The 19,945-nt window shown below is 34.9% G+C and overlaps 1 protein-coding gene across 2 annotated transcripts in view; it reads right to left on the bottom strand.

Moving 5' to 3' along the window:
- Positions 1 to 19,945, bottom strand: part of EPHA3 (EPH receptor A3) — a 353,983-nt gene that overhangs the window by 247,623 nt on the left and 86,415 nt on the right. For both annotated transcript variants that reach the window (XM_002928416.4, XM_034657068.1), the window contains exon 3: positions 6,487 to 7,147. In XM_002928416.4, the coding sequence (XP_002928462.1) occupies positions 6,487 to 7,147 (661 nt within the window). The remainder of the gene's footprint in view (positions 1 to 6,486; positions 7,148 to 19,945) is intronic.

The raw sequence follows: 19,945 nt of genomic DNA, 5'->3' as shown, positions 1-19,945 counted from the left end.
TGTACAAAAACAAGGAATAAAGTTTGCATTCCACAATGAATGCAAAGAGATAAAACACAGAGCATGAGATTCTTCAGTGACATTAATAAGGTACTTGGTACATTAAGTCTAAACAAAGTTTGTAGGAGCAGGAATATTTATAGTAACCTCCTGGTATCTGCCTCAAATGTAATTAATTGACTATATAAAAATCCATTAACATTCTCATTTTTTCTCTCCTAACTAAATCAAAGCAAATAGCATAATTCATTAGCCAGAATTGAAAATATAATAATAAATTTCACAAGGTTCTCTTGGCATTAATGCAAAATTTCTTCACATCTCCAATCTTAAAAAGTTTAAAGAATTGTGCTGGGATGAAAGAAATACAAATGATTTCCCTGGCAAAATAAATCAAGTATATTTTGAATGTTAATGATTGAAAAGAGTAGATGATTAAGGTTTATAATTTTAATATTTAATGTTACCGTTTTAAAAGAGGTTTATCAAATCCTCTAAAAACAACTCAACCTGCATTTTTTGACCACATCCAGCCAGCTCACCCAAGGACCAGAAACATGGCCTAAATGCTTAAGGCACATACAGTAAATTAAAAGAGATACCACGATTTCCTCCTCTATCATTAAAATGAAAGAAAACCTATTTAAACTAAAGCCATATTTTAAAATTATATATTACAGAAACTACCAGAAAAACGAAGTCTCATTCATGATTTCTTACTTTTCTTATTAATCGTTACATTACTCTTTATCAGTTTTAGCATGTGTAGTTATTTTTTATGTGCATTTCTATTTTACCAAACTTATTATAGTAAGCATTCTCCCTTTTACTGCATTTGCAGTTTGCATGGCATGAAATTCCTGAATTATTCTTCAGTTACCAATACTTCTTTCACTCTTTTCTTATTTTCTCCCTCTAACCAATCCTTAAAGGAGAAAGGTGCACTACTTTCTATTCTTAGCTTTCCCGTGTTCATTCTTTATTAGCAGAGTAAAGAAGACCAGGAACATACAGCATCTTATTGTAGAAAATTTTAATTTCCTATCACTTATATCCTCCCACACCAATGCCTCCTTCCTCATTAACACTAAAGCTTATTTTTAGTTTAAGCTGTCATTAACTGAGCTCTGTTTAATAATTCAGTTAAAGATCAATGTTTCTTTAAAAACGAAGTCCTAACTATTTACCCCCCCCAACACACCCACAGATTTTTGAACTATGAACCAAACTAATTTAACAGGGATAATGTTCATCTTTGTCTTTTTTTAGTGTGCAACACAGGATTTGGTACATATTACAGACTCAATAATTGTTGAATAATTGAATAAATGCTCAAAAGATATTTTCCATGACTTCATTTCAGGAAAAGTGTATTGTTATGAAAGTTTGCATTATATAAAAGAAAAATGTAATGCTGTGGTTAGAATTCTGGTCCTGTTTACAAAGATACCTTTGCTTTTAATTGTAGTTCTGAAATTGATTGGTGATTTTTTTATAATAAAATGTCTTTATCAATATATTTTTACTATCAAACGGATATTGTCATATTTTCAGCATTTACTTAACCAACTTTTTTTTTTAAAGATTTTATTTATTTTCTTGACAGAGACAGAGACAGCCAGAGAGAGGGGGAACATAAGCAGGGGGAGTGGGAGAGGAAGAAGCAGGCTCATAGCAGAGGAGCCTGATGTGGGGCTCGATCCCACAACGCTGGGATCACACCCTGAGCCGAAGGCAGACACTTAACCGCGGTGCCACCCAGGTGCCCCTACTTAACCAACCTTTAACTATCCCAATCCATCTAGAGTGGAATAAATAGTTTGGAATATTTCATTACTAAAGTCAGAACAAATGACCTGGTTATGAAATTTAGCTCCTTTATAAAGCCTCCTTGTGGAATAAGGTCAGAACCCAAAACTCTAATGGGACTCCTACCCATTTTGAGATTTTAAGATAATGGTTCAATAAATAAATTATAAACTTTATCTTCTGGAATGAGTAAGCTATGTAAGATAGTTAGCCTCTTTTCCTTACTCCAAACAGGGATGATCCAAATCTGTCAATGCAAAGGCTTCTCATCATTAATGAACAAATTCCATTATGAATTTGGAAATACTCAAAATTAATCTCTTCTTCCCCTACATTGCCAAAGTCCTTTGTACCCCTGGTGCAAGATTGATTGGTCTGTCTTGCATTAAAATTATTCATTTTTGTATTTGTTTTTCATTATGTATTTGTCTTTCACATATCTACCTGTAAGGTAGATATAATCCATCCATGTTTCCCCTGTGTCTAGTGCAGATGGTCAAAAACACTTACTGAATTAAATTTGATAGACTTTCTTTTTATATATCTAAGATGTTTAGTAATCTATATATATCCATATTTTATTAGATATAGCTCAGGCTAGGCTTAGTCTTCCCAAAATATTATATTTTGGCAGGTAACTCTTCTTTCTAAAAATTCTAGAAACAAAGATGTGGGAAATAAACTGAATTATATTAAACCTTATATTAACAGATTCTTGGTTACTTTATGCCAACTCACTGTGGTCCTACTCTTCTTGCAATGTACAGTACTCTTAACTCCAGTAGAATTTGTGTCCTCATGGGGTTTCTTGATATCTGTCACCACTGGACTAAATCACAGGGAAGCAGTGTGGATTGAGGTTAAGATGGGAGCCTTTGGAATCAGACTGGCTGGTTTCAGATCTCCAATCCAACACTTACTCATTAAAGAAACTAAGGCAAGATATTTAACCTGTGAAAGCTTTGTTCTCATTTTTTTAAATGTAGATAATAATAATAGGTACCTATAGGTTATTTGTGGGAATAAATAAGATAGTTTGTAGACATGACTTAGCAAATAAACACACTGGTATCTAGTAAGTAATGACATTAAAAGAAAAGGTCTTTGAGTTCTGATACAATGCTTAGAGTGAAATAGGCACTCCTTAAATATTCTTTTAAATAAGGTCAATGAGTCTTGTTTTCTTTTGTGTTAGGAAACTGAAAACCTATGGTTGCTGATCATTGTGTTATAAAATTGTCCTGAGATGTTTAAAATCTAACTATATGTGTGTTCCCTGTAGTGGGTATGTGAAGGTGTTGTCCCATCTTTTGTAAAAAAGATTACACAATATTATTTGGAAAAAATTTAAAAAAACAAAACTGATCTCATGAGATACATGAAGTTTGTTTAGCTATCTTTTCATCTGCTTCTTTTCTGAGGATTACCGTTCCTCTCTGAGCCTGAACAGAAGCACTGCTGCTAAAATGTTGACTTGTGAGAGTCATAGCACGCTCTTCAGACCAGCCTACAAGCTTACTAAAAATCCAACTGAAAAATTAAACACAAAAAAAGGAAACCATAGCCACCACAAGAAACACCAGCATCATCACCGACAGCAACAGCAAAATTACATCCAGGAACCAAATACAGAATTAATTGGTTGAGTATTGGATTTTTAAGACATAGTACAGTAATGCCAAACTAATATATTTAAACAAGTATTTGTTAAATATATAAATCAGAAGAAAGTAGAATACCTCAACACATTGTCTAATAATCTGAATACACAAAGACTTTGTGATTGTGAAAAGAAAGGAAACCAAAAGTCACCTGGAAATATCGGCAAATGTCAAGATATAAGAAAATGTTTCACCTTTAAATTGCATCACTAAAAAAATCATCCCCCCTTTAAATTACAATCACATCTCATTTTGTGGACCATCTCCAAGTCTACTACAACTATTTTTATTGTTTTATCTTTAAGATCTTTGTCTTAAAATAATTTGCTATTTATATATATGTATCTCATTCTGAAACTAATATTTTTAAATGCTGAGAAAGTCTGTGATGATAAAGCATTTACTATATCAAAAAGGTGCCGTTGACATCCTTTAACATAATAAACAAGATTCAAGGTTATAAAACTTTCACATAAATCCTAATCTGTAGGGGCACCTAAGTGGCTGAGTCAGTTGAATGTCCTACTTTTGATTTTGGCTTTGGTCACAGTGCTGGGGTTGTGGGATCAAGCCCCATGACAAGCTCCATGATGAACATGGAAGCTACTTATTATTCTCTCTCTCTCCCTCTCCATCTGCCCCTCCCCCCAACTTGTGCATGCTCTCTCTCACTAAATAAATAAATAAATAAATATCCTTATCTCTAGGAGTAAACTTGGAATATAATTCAATAACATAATAGTTACCTCAAAAAGTAGTTCAGTAAATTAGAATGAGGTTAAAAATAAAGCAATTATGATTCATTGTGAACTTGCTGAATTACAACTCCATGTGACTCTTTTATTCTTCTATGAGTTTGTCCTCAAGACAGCATGTAACATAAGTTTGTATGCTTTATTTCTACTAATACTTTTATGTGATTCTATTTGCCTTACTGATACTTATTTTTCTATTTCTTGTAACTTTCAATAAGATTTTAAAACATACGAAAATTATTTAAAATCCAAACATCTAATGATTAAGTTTCTTGCCCAATGTCATATTTTATGAGATAGTTCTGCATAAATTCATATATATTATTAAGAAGGAAACATATCTATTTCTCTCCTGGTGTGGATATCAGAGACTGGTTCCATAGAGACCAAATTAGAGAGACTGGACAATTTTGAAATTCCTCCTGAGTTAGGCCATTATTATTTTATTTAAGGGGCGCCTGGGTGGCACACCAGTTAAGCGTCTGCCTTCGGCTCAGGGCGTGATCCTGACGTTATGGGATCGAGCCCCACATCAGGCTCTTCTGCTATAAGCCTGCTTCTTCCTCTTCCCACTCCCCCTGCGTGTTCCCTCTCTCGCTGGCTGTCTCTATCTCTGTCGAATAAATAAATAAAATCTTTAAAAAAAAAAATAATAATTTTCACAGGGATGCCTGCGTGGTTCAGCTGGTTAAGCAGTTACCTTCGACTAAGATCATGATCCTATGGTCCTGGGATCGAGTCCCACGTCAGGCTCTTTGCTCAGTGGGGAGCCTGCTTCTCCCTCTGCCTGCCACTCCCCCTGTTTGTGTGCTCTGTCTCTCTCTCTGATTAAAAAAATATATATTTAAAAAAATAATAATTATCACAAATATCATATGTCACAAAGAATACCATAGAGACAAAATATGATTCAAAGTGGATTATACAGACTATTGAGATTTCTCTCCCCTCATGTATATAAGGAGTGGTATCTACTATGTTGTTTCAATTTTAGAACTTTCAAAACCATACTTAGTAATGATATTTCTGATGGTGCTTGCCAAGGATCTAAATAACATGGAGAAGTATGAGGCTAGAGTGTAGCTTTTGCTCTCATTAAGCTTTTTCCTATAGATTGTGTCTATCATCAAAGCAAAATGCTATTTTCCATTTACACTGTTAGAAAGGTTAATTTATGTATAAAGTATATTCATTTCTTCTGCATGGTTTGAGATGTACTGAATGGCTTAAAGAGAATACCAAATTCAATTTCTTTTTCAGAATGTAACAGCAAACAAAGATATTAAAACAAACTAGATTACCAGGACTAAGTAGCTAAATTCTCCTACGTATTTATACATTTTAAATTTTAATAATAATTTCAGTGTGTTCTTAAACACAAACCTTGTCTAATGCAAAATTAACAAATTTGGGGATTAGGTGGAAGTTTTCATCTGATATATCAAATTTTATATGAAAAACAAATTATTTTTAATTAATTTTACTTCATGTGCAAAGAGCATTTTAATAAAAATCAACTTGGTGACAATGTTCAGATTCTTTGCTACTATATTAAGGATCAAATATGCATTCCAACCTAAGGTGTGGTACAGATATTCTCCTGGGCAGCCTAAAGGGCCAAACCATGAAACAAAAAAAAAAAATTTATATATATATATATATATAAAATTAAATTAATTAATTAAATTAAAATTACCTCTCTATATTTCAAACACTAAGGTATCAACCCTGCATTTTAAAATAACATCATTTTTATTAAAGCACTAATGCATTGTAAGTAAACACGTATTTGATGCACAGACATCACCGAAGACTGTATTTTATAACAGTGAAGTACGTACCACCCTGAGATAGAAAAACACATAGTCAACACAGTATCTAATTCTGCTAGAATTAGATTACCTGAGTGCCAATGATGCTTCTTCCCTCTACATAAAAGAGGCCATTTTTTTTTTCTTTCAGTTGATCTAGAGTTACAATACCAGAGTCATTAAAGAGCAGACAAAACTTAAAAATAGCATATGTAACACCTCTCATGGGGTACAGGCCAGCACCACACAGTCAAAAACTGTTAATATTTCTACAACAAACTGTGGATCAGCACATGAAGTGAGATAAAGTTGGTCTATAAATAGACTCTGTTCAGTTTGAGGCATGTTTTGCTGCCAAGTGACTTCAGTCTGGGTTCATTTCTTTCAGTTACTCAATGATAATAAACTCAGGTGAGCAATACCACTCTAAGGAAAATAGAGAAGACTTACCTTGGCACATAAAACCTCCTTCTTCATAGCCAGCATTGCACGAGCACTTGCCAATGGGTACAAGCCATTCGCCTTCTGTACTGCAGTACATCCTGGGAGGATCTTCCTCCTTAGAATTGTTAACACAAGATCCTCTAACCTCCACCAGGGATTGGGAATCCATGGGTACTGTGTCTGGAAACATAGCCAGATTCTTTACCATAAATGGGCACTTTTTGAAGTACACTCTCACAGACACCAAGGCAACACAAGCGCCGACATCTTGAAATGCCAAATAAAATCCCTTTTTGTTGACAGGACCTACTTCTCTAACCTCAGTGTTGAGTTTCAGAATACGGTCCCCAAGATCCATTTGGGTGAAACTTTCATCAGCCGCAATGGTGTCAATCTTCGTAAACTGATGTTCTCGAAATTTGACCCCATGATCGTCATCAGACTCCATGTAGTACAAATTGAAAGTCTCCTTGCAAGTTCCCAAAACCAATGGAATGCTATTGCAGTCCCGTAGAGTGAACTTGAGCTCCACGTAGATCTTCTGAGCTGAGTTCCTGGGGACCCAGTTTGTCCTCAGCCAATTATTTTGACTATGATCCATGACATTGCACACCTGGTAAGTCCTGATAGGTGTGTAATGTTCATCAACACCACTGATCTCTTCCCACTGAAGAATCAAAGAAGAAGAAAATGAGAGGCAGAATTAATGAATGAAGAATAATGAATAATAATGAATGCAAGATGACGGTGTTAATGAAATCACAGGATATACACAATTATTAAAGAGAAACTTCAGTGTTACTCATTAAAGACCATGACATGGAGCAACTCCATAGCATTCCTATAAGAAGGTTCATTATTTGCAAGGTTCTCCGAGTTCATTGATGCTGAATAATTTATAATTTTGATGAATACATTTGAATTGTATTGTGGTTTGTGGGATATTCAGGAAAAAAGTTGCTTAGCAATTGATTCTACCTAGACAAATATTCCAGCATCAAAACCTCAAATCAGTTATCTCAAATAACACTATGAAATGGTTTTGTTGTACATATGGTTTTGATTGTGTTTTGTTTGTTATTTAAAAAGAGAATGAAAAATTCTGCTGCCTAAAATAAATTTTTATTCATCTTTTCCCAATTTGGTCCAGAATTTAGTAAAATCAAAATCTGGCAAAATAAGGAGAATCTAAATGATATCCTTACCACATATCTCCATGCATGACATTTTTTTAACATATTCAGTCACTTCAAGGAATATATGTCGATAAACCATGAAAGAAAATTTGAAGTAAAAATACAAACATCCCTCCCCTTGCCAACAGAATAAAAACCAAATAGTTACACACAGAAAACAGAAGATGCAAATGTAGTGAACATTTCAATTCTTAATATCTTTTACTCACATTGAATTTTACACAAGCAATAAATAAGTGGCTATTTGGGTTTTTGTTATCACAGCAGTTAAGATTATCCCAACATTTTTTTCAATGCAAAAACACTTAAAAAGTTTCAAGACTTTTTAGGACAGTGAAGCACTGCTTTCTGTGATCCTTAGAATGGGTTTTGGGAAGCTTTTAAGCTGGCATCATGTTCTTTGTGGTGGTACTTATAATTCTGCAACTATTATACTTTCTGTTTCTAACTATTATACCTGTGTCTACACTTCTTTTGCCATGCCAAATTTTGCCTTATGTTGTCAGGAAAACCTATCTGTTGTCATGTCATACTTGAATTCAAAGCCTTCTAGGCTGCCCATTGTCTATACAAATAACTTCAAACTCTTTAGTTTGGTATTGGCATTCTTCCAAAAACCAATTCCAGAATATATTTATGTTTTTCTAAAAGTCTGAATGGAGATTAGTGAATTACATGTTTCAAATACTATGTCCTTGTCAGTGTGAACTTTTTTACTGTTGTCAAAAGCCATGTCAGATTTTCTTTTGTTTATGGTATACCCCAACTTGACCGTGCTCTTTTCTCCTTGAAATCTTCCATACTCCTGCCATTCTTAAGAAGCGTTCTGTACTATATACTTTTGTGGGGTTTTTTTCCAATTTTTATTTAAATTCTAGTTAGTTAACGTAAAGTTAACTAAAGTTCCATTATTGGTTTCAGGAGTAGAATTTAGTGATTCATCATTTATGTACAACACCCAGAGCTCATCACAAGTACCCTCCTTATTCCCCATCACCCGTCTAACCCATCCCCAACCCTACCTCCCCCTCATCAACCCTCAGTTTATTCTCTATCTTTAAGAGTCTCTTATAGTTAACCTCTCTCTTTTTTTTTCTCCCCTCCCATATGTACTATATAACCTTTATTAATTGCCTTATGCATTTATAAATTTAATCCATGATGCATGTTAAGATTAGTTTAATTTTGTTTCATTTGCATTTGCTACATTTTGGACCTCTTCATAACCTCCATAACATGCAGCACACAATTTCATCTTTTGAGAGATGTATAAAAATTATCATTTTTCTCATAATATATGTAGCAATCATTCAAGGGAGTACAAATATAAACTTCTTATAACAGAATATATTTTAATTTTGTAAATAAATGTATAAATAAAATCCTTGTGAAACCAATTAGAAATACATCCTAAATTCTTTTCTCCATTAAGAGAGTTAATTATTTTCATCAGAAATGGCAAGTTTTCAATACTTAACTAAATCAGTGGCATTTAAAATATATGAACATTTTTCTATTTATATATATTAAAACACATAGGAATTCCAATCCATAACTTCCAGTCACAACATTAGATAAAATATTAATTTACTGAATTGATGGTAACAAGGAAGAAATATAGCGTTTATTGGCCTTTAACAACATTAGATTCACATTAAGATGTTTGAACTATCAAATCCAATTTGTAGACACCACCAATATGATAAACACAGTTTAAAAACTTTTATTCTCCCTTGCTCTCTACCAACCTAAAAACAAAACAAAAGCAAATAGTAAAAAGCACTAGTTATGTTAATAATCTTAATCATTCAAGGTCTAGAATATAAGAGAGGCACCCATTTTCTGGAAGTGAAATTGGCTTGACTTCACTGTCATACCAAAAGTCCAACAAAGGAATAAATTTAGACTGTTTTAGAAAACCCTAGGGGCGCCTGGGTGGCACAGCGGTTAAGCGTCTGCCTTCGGCTCAGGGCGTGATCCCGGCGTTCTGGGATCGAAGCCCCACGTCAGGCTCCTCTGCTATGAGCCTGCTTCCCTCTCCCACTCCCCCTGCTTGTGTTCCCTCTCTCGCTGGCTGTCTCTATCTCTGTCAAATAAACAAATAAAAATCTTTAAAAAAAAAAAAAGAAAACCCTAGACATGATATACAAAATATATATTAATATAAAAAAAGAAAATGCCCACCCTGTACTTTTAATATCCACTAATACACCATTTTCAAACATGCAGTCTATGAATGTATTATACAGGGATCTCTTAAGAAAAAAGGTGTACATAAGATTCTCAGTTCTGATGATTTTACACCGAGTTGCCTTTAATAGTAAAGTCACAGTCAAAGTAAAATTCATTTACATGTTTAATATCAGAAGAATATAAAGAGTGAACAGAGTTGGAACTTCAAAAAACTCTGACGTTAAAAACTCATTATTACTTGGAATCTATTTACATTGGTTTTATAATGGCATTGTAAAGAACTATGATAGAACTAGAAAAAACTCCAGAGAATAAATGCTTTACATAGACATTTTACAGAAAATTAGATCATGGATATCACTATTTAAAACAAATTAAGTGACTTAAAACTTTTTAGGTCAAGGTTTTTTGGGGGGTGTTTTGTCTTTTTTTTTTTTTAACAGAATAGATACGAATTTGTACTTCAACTGATGAACTGGTTGTAAATATATTCTGCTATGAATAGTATTTTCTAGACATCAAAGAGAGGTGATGACCATATAGAGATTTTCATCATTTGATATAAAATATGATTTTAATTATAGAGATCTCACTGTAGTTTAACATTTTTCCTCTCAATGTTAATTTGGCAAGCTATCACAAGTCCTTGAATGCAGAGGTAGAAATTGCAAGAAGATAATGCAAACAGCACCAGCATGCTTTGCACATAAAAGGTTGCAAAGAACAATTATCACTTCATTAATTTGTAATGAAGACCAAATTGCCTGTTAAGTGATGGTGGTTTGCCATCTCAGTCCACTTGCAAAAACAGCAAGTTCCAAGCCCTAGCATTTGCTGGGAACTAAAGACAGTAGAAATAAAATCCCTAAATGAGCATTTTCTCAACATCAGCAGCAACAAGAGAAATCATTAATTAGAGCTATGGCTGTAATGTTTACACTTAGAAACTTAAAGAATGTCCAAGTTTACCCTTTCTTCCTACTCTAAGAACTAATGTGTAATGTTCATAAATTATTAGAAATACTATATTGCCATAGTAATTGTCCCAAGGAAAACTTGGAAAAAGAAAAATGGGTGTCATATAGACTTGGTGACATATAGAATCAGGTGGTACAAAGAAAGCATATTTCCTTTCATTTTCCTAATTAAAAAAAAAAAACAAATCTCAGCAAGGGGTTTTCTTCAGCAGAAGGGGATATAGAACCAGGAAGAACTCAAATTTTTTTCTAAAGGTTAAATTCCCCCAAATCAACAATTCCTAATTCCCACATTCTTACTCTGAGCTTTTATTATTAGACCACAAAGCCCAGAGCTGAGTTCTTCGTTGTTTTTTTTTTCTTTTTCCAAATTATTACAACCATAAGAAAATCATGTATCCAGACTTCCTCTCTCTAAAAAGGTCACTCTGAAACTTATTCCCAGAAGCATAATCACAATGAACCTCCCCACTATCAAAACACAAGGTAGGATACAAGAGAGACAATTTGTATTTTTCTAGATAGGACAGTTCCTCGTCACTGAGTGAAACATGTATTTTGAGAGGAAAACATTTTTAATAATTAATCAACATTTAACCTAATAACCATCATGCTGATAAATCTTAATTATAGTAATTAAGGATTTATACTCTATATTAATTACTCTCTTGTATACATTTTTTAGCTACTTGCTTAAAGGGAGTATGGAGGAAAATGTTTACATTTTCTTTAAGAGAGGAGAACCTGTTAATATGTTTAGCGCATAGGCTAACATAGTTTGGGAAATACTTGAAAAGTAAGAAAAAGAACTTCCCATGATTTACCTTGTAAGACTTAAAGCCAATTTCTCAGAAATTTACAGATGACAATAAAAAGAAAATGATCACTGATATTCTTGTGTTTAGAATATTAAATTTGCATTTCAATGGCTAATAAGAAACACATAATTCTGCACTTGGCAATGTGCTAATGATGACTAATCTTGCACTCAATAATTGTATGTGATATTAAGTTGATTGATATCATTCTTTCTCCACTCATGTTTCTTACTCCCAGGTTTATTCCCCTCTGTACACACACATAGCTATTTCAAAATTCAGTGTTCATCCTAGAAATATCTGAACATTTAACATGCATCAGCATTTAAAAGCTGGAGATGCATAATCCCTTAGAGTAAGAATGTCACCATCAAGTGTCAGGCACAGCTATATCTACAAAAATCATTATATTTCCATTTACTCATAGTTTTTTAGCCCAATATGGTCTGAAAAACACACATACATACAGACACAGATATATATTTCTATTAGTATTACATGAAAAGGTAGAATAAAATAAAACAGTTGAAACAAATGAGGAATACAATTTTTTTCCTTAATTTTCGTTGATGTTGATTTTTGGTCAAATCAGAGAACTACATTTGTAACCAGGGATTGAAGAGAGAGAAGGGGATTTGATGTCGGAAAGCCAGTATCAGGTAACAAGGTGTGGTTAGAGTCTAAGAATAGAAACGCCCAAAGGGGCTTGCCTGGGGTGATATGGCAGGCAATCTTCATAAAATGACTACAATCCACTCCCCCAGCCACTTTTAACCCCTAAGTATTCAGCAGAAAGTTGATTACCATCAAATTAGAATTGTCTTATTTAAATGGAGAGGACAACATCCCACTTGGGTCAAGTATACTGACAAAAGCTGAAAAATCAAGAAAGGAGTAAAAAGCCAGAGATTATTAATAAGGAAAGCCAATAAAAGATTTCAGAGAGTGAGATGAAGAGTTAGAACCAGGGTGATATAAGAGCACTGTGCAGAATTCTCAGGAACATTGGACACACCATGTTACTTTCTGTAGTAGTAATAAGCTGCAGCCTGTTAACGGCAGTGCCTTCAGAAAGCTTTTGGGGGTAGTGGTTCTTGGGTCCCCTATCTGGGTCTACCTTGGATCCTCTGTCTTTACTTTCTTTAGCCAGTGTCTCATACTCACAAATGGTTCCATCCTCATTCTCAGTAATTCTCAGTTCCTTAAACCTCTGGACTGAGGTAAGAACCAGAGTGTCCCCTGCGCCTCCATTCTATGATTTGATTTTAGTCATTTTCCTTCCAGCTGGGAGTCAGTTGTACTGTGCTGAGATCTCAGGGCAGTTGCCACATCTTTGCACCTGTGGACCAGTGTGCCATAATTCTGACCACACAGTCTAATTCCCTACTTCAATCGTTCTTATTTCCAGCTAAACATTAGTCAAGGACCTGTTTAAAAATACTGTTTCATGGGCATCTAGCCAAACTAATTCTTTTTAAATTGCCTAGGCTATTCTAACATACCCCTAAGATTGAGAGCCAATGTTATATGAACATGCCAACTGGATTATTTTTCTCTGATATCTACTTGACTTGGCTACATACTCCAATACCAGCTTCCAAGACTTGTGAATCTCCTCAGAAACTCTGTCTAAAGTTTCTAGATAGCACTTCTCCTTCTCTGTAGAATGGCCTTTTGCTCAGCCCTCATCCCATCTGTTTGAAGACTTTGGATTTGCCAAGTCCCAGACATGCCTTACGGAAGCTCACCTGAATAACCTCATCTTCTACCCCCACAAAGATGCGTAAGATTCTGTTATAACAAATAAAGTAAATCTCAACATAATCTTCTTCTGTTTCACATCTGGGGTAAATGCAAAGCAGGTGCATTACAAAAAGATGTAAACAGTGTGTGTGGGAGGGTTACCTTCAAGCACATATTTCTCCTGGTATGAAGGCCAGAAAACTGGTTTTAGACATGTTACTTTTTTTATAGTTTGCTATAGTTTGGTAGTTTCCTACCATGATTTTCTGTGGTGATTTCGATATTCTAAGATGCCTCTCTCATAGTAGTTTCATTAAATTCTACATGCACTTAATAAATATTTCTATGTAAAGCTTAGGTTAGAAACTGTGGGCAGTAAAAAGATAAGTAACATGTGAATTTTGCTATCCAGAAGTTGATGCTGGAGAGAGAGGCAAAAGTGTCACATAAGGGCAAAGGATGATACACTTGCTCTTCAAGGTACTGCAAAGAGCTGTGGAGAAAGGAAGGATTTCCACTGGAAGGAAATTGTGGGAAAACATTAAGGAAGGAGAGATGGACAGATAATAAAGATAGAACTTCTACAGGTGGAAAAATGGTGCCATATATATATATATATATATATATATATATATATATATATATAAACAGAATCACGTGTGGGAACAGAACCTGTTCAAGGAACTAGATTCCCGTTAGGATAGAACGCAGGGCACTGAGCGGTGGTCTGTGGGCAATTACTTATAACAGAGGGGTCCGGGCCAACATGGAAGTATCACCTGGCATGCCCGGTCTTCATTTGCTACAGTGAGAAACCACTGAAGAGAGGCACACGGTCAGCTCTGGACTGAGGGTTGATTCTCCAGGGAAAAGGAGAGGGCTTTAGAAAGACCACTGCAAAGATCAAGAAGAGTGGCCTTAAAAAGATGACCTCTATTGAATGAATGTACGCTGAACATTTCCCAAAAGATTATAAAAGGATATAAGTGCTTCTTATGAATGTACGCAGGATACACCCACAAATGCAGAGAGTAAGACAGCTCATTATATTAGAACTTTTTGATGTCTAAAAAATATCTCAGAAAGATTCCTGTTTCTACTGAAATACTGCAAGAATGGACAGAAAAAATATCAGGGAACATTCACATAAATAAATACATTTATTTTAAATTTTCTCTTATGAAACAGTGTTCTCATTAGATTCTACATATCTCCTTTCAAGCACATTTAATTTATATGTATTGAATAACTACTGTGTGCCAAGCTCTATATCAATGATTTAGAGGAGACAAGGTACCTGTACTTAAGAAATATATTGTCCTTATGTTATATTCATTGTTATATCAACTTTCATTTTATAAAGACATAGTCACTTATGGGACACCCAGGTGGCTCAGTCAGTTAAGCATCTGCCTTAGGCTCAGGTCATGATCCCTGTGTCCTGGGAAAGAGCCTGGACGTGGGGCTCCCTGCTCAGACGGGAGTCTGCTTCTCTCTCCCTCTCCTTCTGCCCTTCCCCCAGCTTGTGTTCATGGTCTCTCTCTCTCAAATAAATGAATAAAATCTTAAAAAAAAAAAAAAGACATAGTCACTTATTTCTTTATTCTTATTCTTTCTCCTTTACACAGTCTCTCGTTTGGCTCATCTTCCCCTCTCAAACATCTAACCCTGTGCCTAAAATCAAGTAGCCAATTTACTAAATTTACTAAAATTAAATATCACGTAATGTGCCTAATATTAAATTACATAACTAACAAAGCACAGGAGTATGCTTTTGGATACATAATGCATTGAATTTTAAAAATCAATATTTTGTATAGTTACGTCTCAAAGAGTGGCTCTACTGAGTAAATATAAAACCCATTCCATGTTTATAAGCATTTTTGCATTTTTTTAAAAAGAAGCAGGAAGTGAATTTCTAAAAACTATGTGTCAGTAAAGTTATGATAAAGATTCTTGACTAATTGAATTTAAATTAAAAAAAAGAAAAAATCACTCTCAGAAAATATATAAAACATGATGGAAGTATAATCTGTATCATGCCTCTCTTTTTATTTTTAATATTTAAAACTTGGTCTATTAAAATTCTATAAACAGAGAAAAAAGATTTTTGGAACAGATGGTGACAAAATTTTGGAAGATAAAGAAAAGAATCTTAAAGTCTGGGAGATGGTGGGGTGGCAATAGAAAAACTTTCAAAAACGCATCAAAATGCTTAAAGGTCTACCAAAAAAGTGAATTTCTAGCCAGAGGAACTGACTTGCAACAGATATCATGTACTAAAATATAAAATATACCATGGGGATATTTATATAAATTCACCATTGTCAACATTTTTCAATTAAATGTGCTATTTGAATTTATTTTTTCTGCAAGGGGATAAAGGTCAATATCAAAGGAAATACAAGAAAATGTAATTTGCCCTATAGAGGTGTGATTTTAGAAGTGAAATATTTCTATTTATAATGTAAAAGAAACATAATTGCAAATATGTTATTCTTAGGACTATAACCATGAAGTATACCACTATCTAAAACTTATCTCAGTAAAGAGGTCAATGCGGTTAAAACATAATTTAATAAATCATTTATCCATTCCATAAAATTTGGAAAAATTATTTATATTTATCAGAGGTTTTCTCATTCTGTGTTCCTATTCATACATATCCAAATGACTTTACTGTTTATGAAATAAATTTCCCTTGAATATAGGGAGTAGGACATTGAAACTATCATGTTTCCAATTCTTGGGAAAATGTTCAACATGAAATTGTCCAATAAAAAGGTAATTTTAGAATTCAGTATAACTGCTTAGAAATAATGGGGGGAAATTCCATGCACATTGGCTTAACTTGTCTAGACTGAAAACTGTGCTAAGATGGACATTTACAGAATTATTAAAAATGGCCAACTACTTAGAAATTAATGCATAGCAGTGACAGCAGTACATTTCATATCAGTTGTGAGATTCATGTAATTTCCTGCTATGATAATGGGTCACAGCCACAGTAATTCATAGCAATTTACGATATACCTGTGGAGCACTCACAGTGACGGAAATGAAATTAACTCATGTCACTGTGGAACATATGCTAAGTTTTATAGATCTTCAGATAACTAAGTTTATTTTTAACACAATAAGTGTAATTCTTGAGAGCAATTCCCTGAAATGTAAGCTGCTTTGCAGCAATGATTTTAAAGCTGCAGACTTCTTTAGTTCTTTCCAGGGGGGGGGGGGGGCGGGGGGAACCCTACTTCACAGGAACATTTTAATCTTTTCTCCATTGAGTATCCTGGGGAGCCCAGATTAAAAGTCTAAACTCTTTGGACAAATGGACCCCAGATTAGAAACTTAGCTCTGCTAATTAATAGGATATTCAACAGACTATGATTTAATTTACACATCTATAAAATGGGAAAAAAAATAATAGTAAACTCTGGAGATGGAGTAGCAGTAGATTAGCCATTTAAAATAGGTGTAATAGTGTGCAGCACCCAGGAAGCAGTAAACAAATATTATTTATTACTCTGCCAAAGCTAAATTGCGGTATATGGGTGCCTCAGTCGATTAGGCAGCTGCCTTCAGCTCAGGTCATGATCCCAGGGTCCTGGGATCTAGCCCCCCATTGGGCTCCTTGTCAGTGGGGAACCTGCCTCTCCTTCTCCCTCTGCCCCCACCCCACTTATGCTTTCTCTCTCTCTCTTCCTGAGAGAAAGTTAACAGAAAATGTCATTAGAATACACAGATCGTTTTCCTTATAATTTTCTTTATAAAATAATGCAAATATTTTTTAAATTCAAGCTTTCCTTGTCTCCCTTTCTTTTTTTTTAACTAGTCTAGTATTTCTTCAAATTCATTTAAGATCATCATGATTGTGACAAGTGTAGTTATTTCATTGTTTTGTAATTCAATAATAAATGACAAAAGTTAACTGAGTATTGGACTACATCATATTTTTATTATAAATGAGTCTGCTGTCTTTTATCTATGATAAATTTGCTATTCTATGTGGAGTGAAAGTTTTGCCAATAATAATCCACACTTTACCAGGTACTATATATAGTTCTGTAATTTTATTAGACATTGCCCTCCATTTCCTTTCACTATTCTTTTTTTTTAAGATTTTATTTATTTATTTATTTGACAGAGAGATAGAGACAGCCAGTGGGGGAGTGGGAGAGGGAGAAGCAGGCTCCCAGCGGAGGAGCCTGATGTGTGCCTCGATCCCAGAACGCCGGGATTACGCCCAGAGCCGAAGGCAGATGCCTAATCGCTGTGCCACCCAGGCGCCCCACTATTCTTTTTTAAAATATAATCTATCTGCATAACATATTAACAGTCATATGCTATAATTTTTTAAGATTTATTTATTTATTTTTAGAGGGGAGGGGTAGAGAGAGAGGCAGAGAGAATCTTAAGCCCACCCCTCTCTGAGCGCAGAGCCAGACATGGGGCTTGATCTCACAATCCTGCCAATCATGACCTGAGCTGAAACCAAGAGTCAGATGCTTAACTCACTGAGCCACCCAAGTGCCCCATTCATATTCTATAATTTATAAATAAAAATATATATTATTATTATGTTTTTATTCCATACTAGTCAGTGTGTTGTATCAATTATCTCATGTCTACATGGAGATAATAATAGTTGCACATAGGATTTTTCAGTTGCTTAATATAGATGATATTGATAGTTAATAAGTGCTTACATAGTTCTTACCTACTAACTACGTAAAACAAATACATATCAAGCACTTACATATGACAAAATTGTTTTCTGGTACTACCATTACGATAAAGACGCAAAAGTCATGGTTTCCTGCCCTTGAAAATCTTACATTTTGAAAAACAGAAATATGTGTTTGTAAGTCTAACATTAGACAGTCATTCATTTATTCCACAGAAACCCACTATAGGTCAGGTACTCTCCTATGCCCTGGGGACCTCTTCTCTTTTGTGAAAAAAATAATAAGGAAGCCACGGTATTTTCATAAACCTTATGCCCTGCTTGAAAGAAAACATGAGTAAGCGCACACACACAGGAACACACACAATAGGTGTAGTGGTGATGCTCATTACAAAGAAAAACTGAGATAAAAATAGGTTAAGAGGAGACGGTGAGTTGATTAAAATGATATTTTCAATGGGGTAACTGGGAATAAGGTCTCATTTTTGCAGTCACTTGAATGAAGGGAGAAGCCAGGCCAAGAGAATATCTGCTGATAAAGCATCGCAGGCTGAGAGCACAAACTCTATTGACTATGAGACTGAGGATGTTAAAATCTAGGCAGAACACAGAAGCCATTGTGGCTGAAATGGAGCGATCCAGGCATGAAGTGATAAAATATCAGATCAGAGAGGTAGTTGAATATAAGTGTATTTAGGTCCTCATTGACCATGTGAGAGACTTTGGATTTTATTCTCAAACAAAATGAGAATTCAGCAAAGGGTTTGGCCACAAGAGTGACACGGTCTGACTCATGTATTAAAAGGTTAAGGGTTGGTGTGTAGGAAATGAACTGTGAGGAGAAAAGGTCTAAGAAATGAGATCATTAGGAGGTTATTATAATAGCTCAGGTGACAGAGGACAGGATGTTACTGGTGGAGGATAGATCAAACTCTGGAAATATTTTGGTAGTAGAGCCAAAGGACTTGATGATAGATTGGGTGAGGGACATTAGAGGAGGGTGGAGAATGTGATCTATCCATCAAAGAATGGCAACAACCAGTGTGAAACCAGAGAAAGACAACAGCAGCTAGGAGGTGGCATTAAGCAAGAAATTAAACAAGAGTGGAATTTTGACTTGTAAAAACAGGTGATGATGGAGAAAGAGGGGGGAAAAAAAAACACATTCCAAGCACAGGAAACAGTATGGTAAAACTCATACAAACACAAAAATACCAATTGAGTTTGGTCATCCTGACGCTGCTTAAGTGAGAGATGAAGCTTCCTTGATTAATTGAGCATTTATTTACTAAGCACCCCCTAATATACTAGGGATTCCATTAGGTGTTAGAATTATAGCAGCAAGCAAAAATGATCTGAAATTTCTCTCCTCCAAGAGCTTACATTCTAGTGGAAGAGAGGCTAAGAAACAAATAAAAACCAAACAAGATAAAGAATAAAATTTGTTTTCTTATGTAGTGGTATGTTTTAAGAAAAAATAAAGGAAGCAAGGAGACAGTTGTATGGCAGGGGGTGCGGGGCGGGGGAAGATTTTAAAACCAACAGCCCAGAAAGACCTCACCAGAAAGGAGATGTTTAAATAAAACCCTGAAAGGATGGCTCATGGCAGAGGAAGACTTCACTGAGGAAATATTTGAGTAAAGAAGTATGGACGCATCAGGAAAGAGCATTCATGGCAAAGGAAAAAGAAGTAGCAGGCCCTGAGGAGTATGTGGTATGTCCCAGGAAGAGGGACGGAAAGAACACAGCAGGGGCAGAGTGGGAAAATTGGAGGAACTAAGGTCCAATCCTGGGATCTGAGCAGAGGACCAACAAGACTTACATTGCAGAGCCTCAATCTGGAAGCTCTAC

The sequence above is a fragment of the Ailuropoda melanoleuca genome, chromosome 1 (genome assembly GCF_002007445.2).
Source record: "Ailuropoda melanoleuca isolate Jingjing chromosome 1, ASM200744v2, whole genome shotgun sequence".
Taxonomy (NCBI): Eukaryota; Metazoa; Chordata; class Mammalia; order Carnivora; family Ursidae; genus Ailuropoda; species Ailuropoda melanoleuca.
Note: the sequence above shows the minus strand (reverse complement) of the source record. Positions and strands in the feature narration are given on the sequence as shown.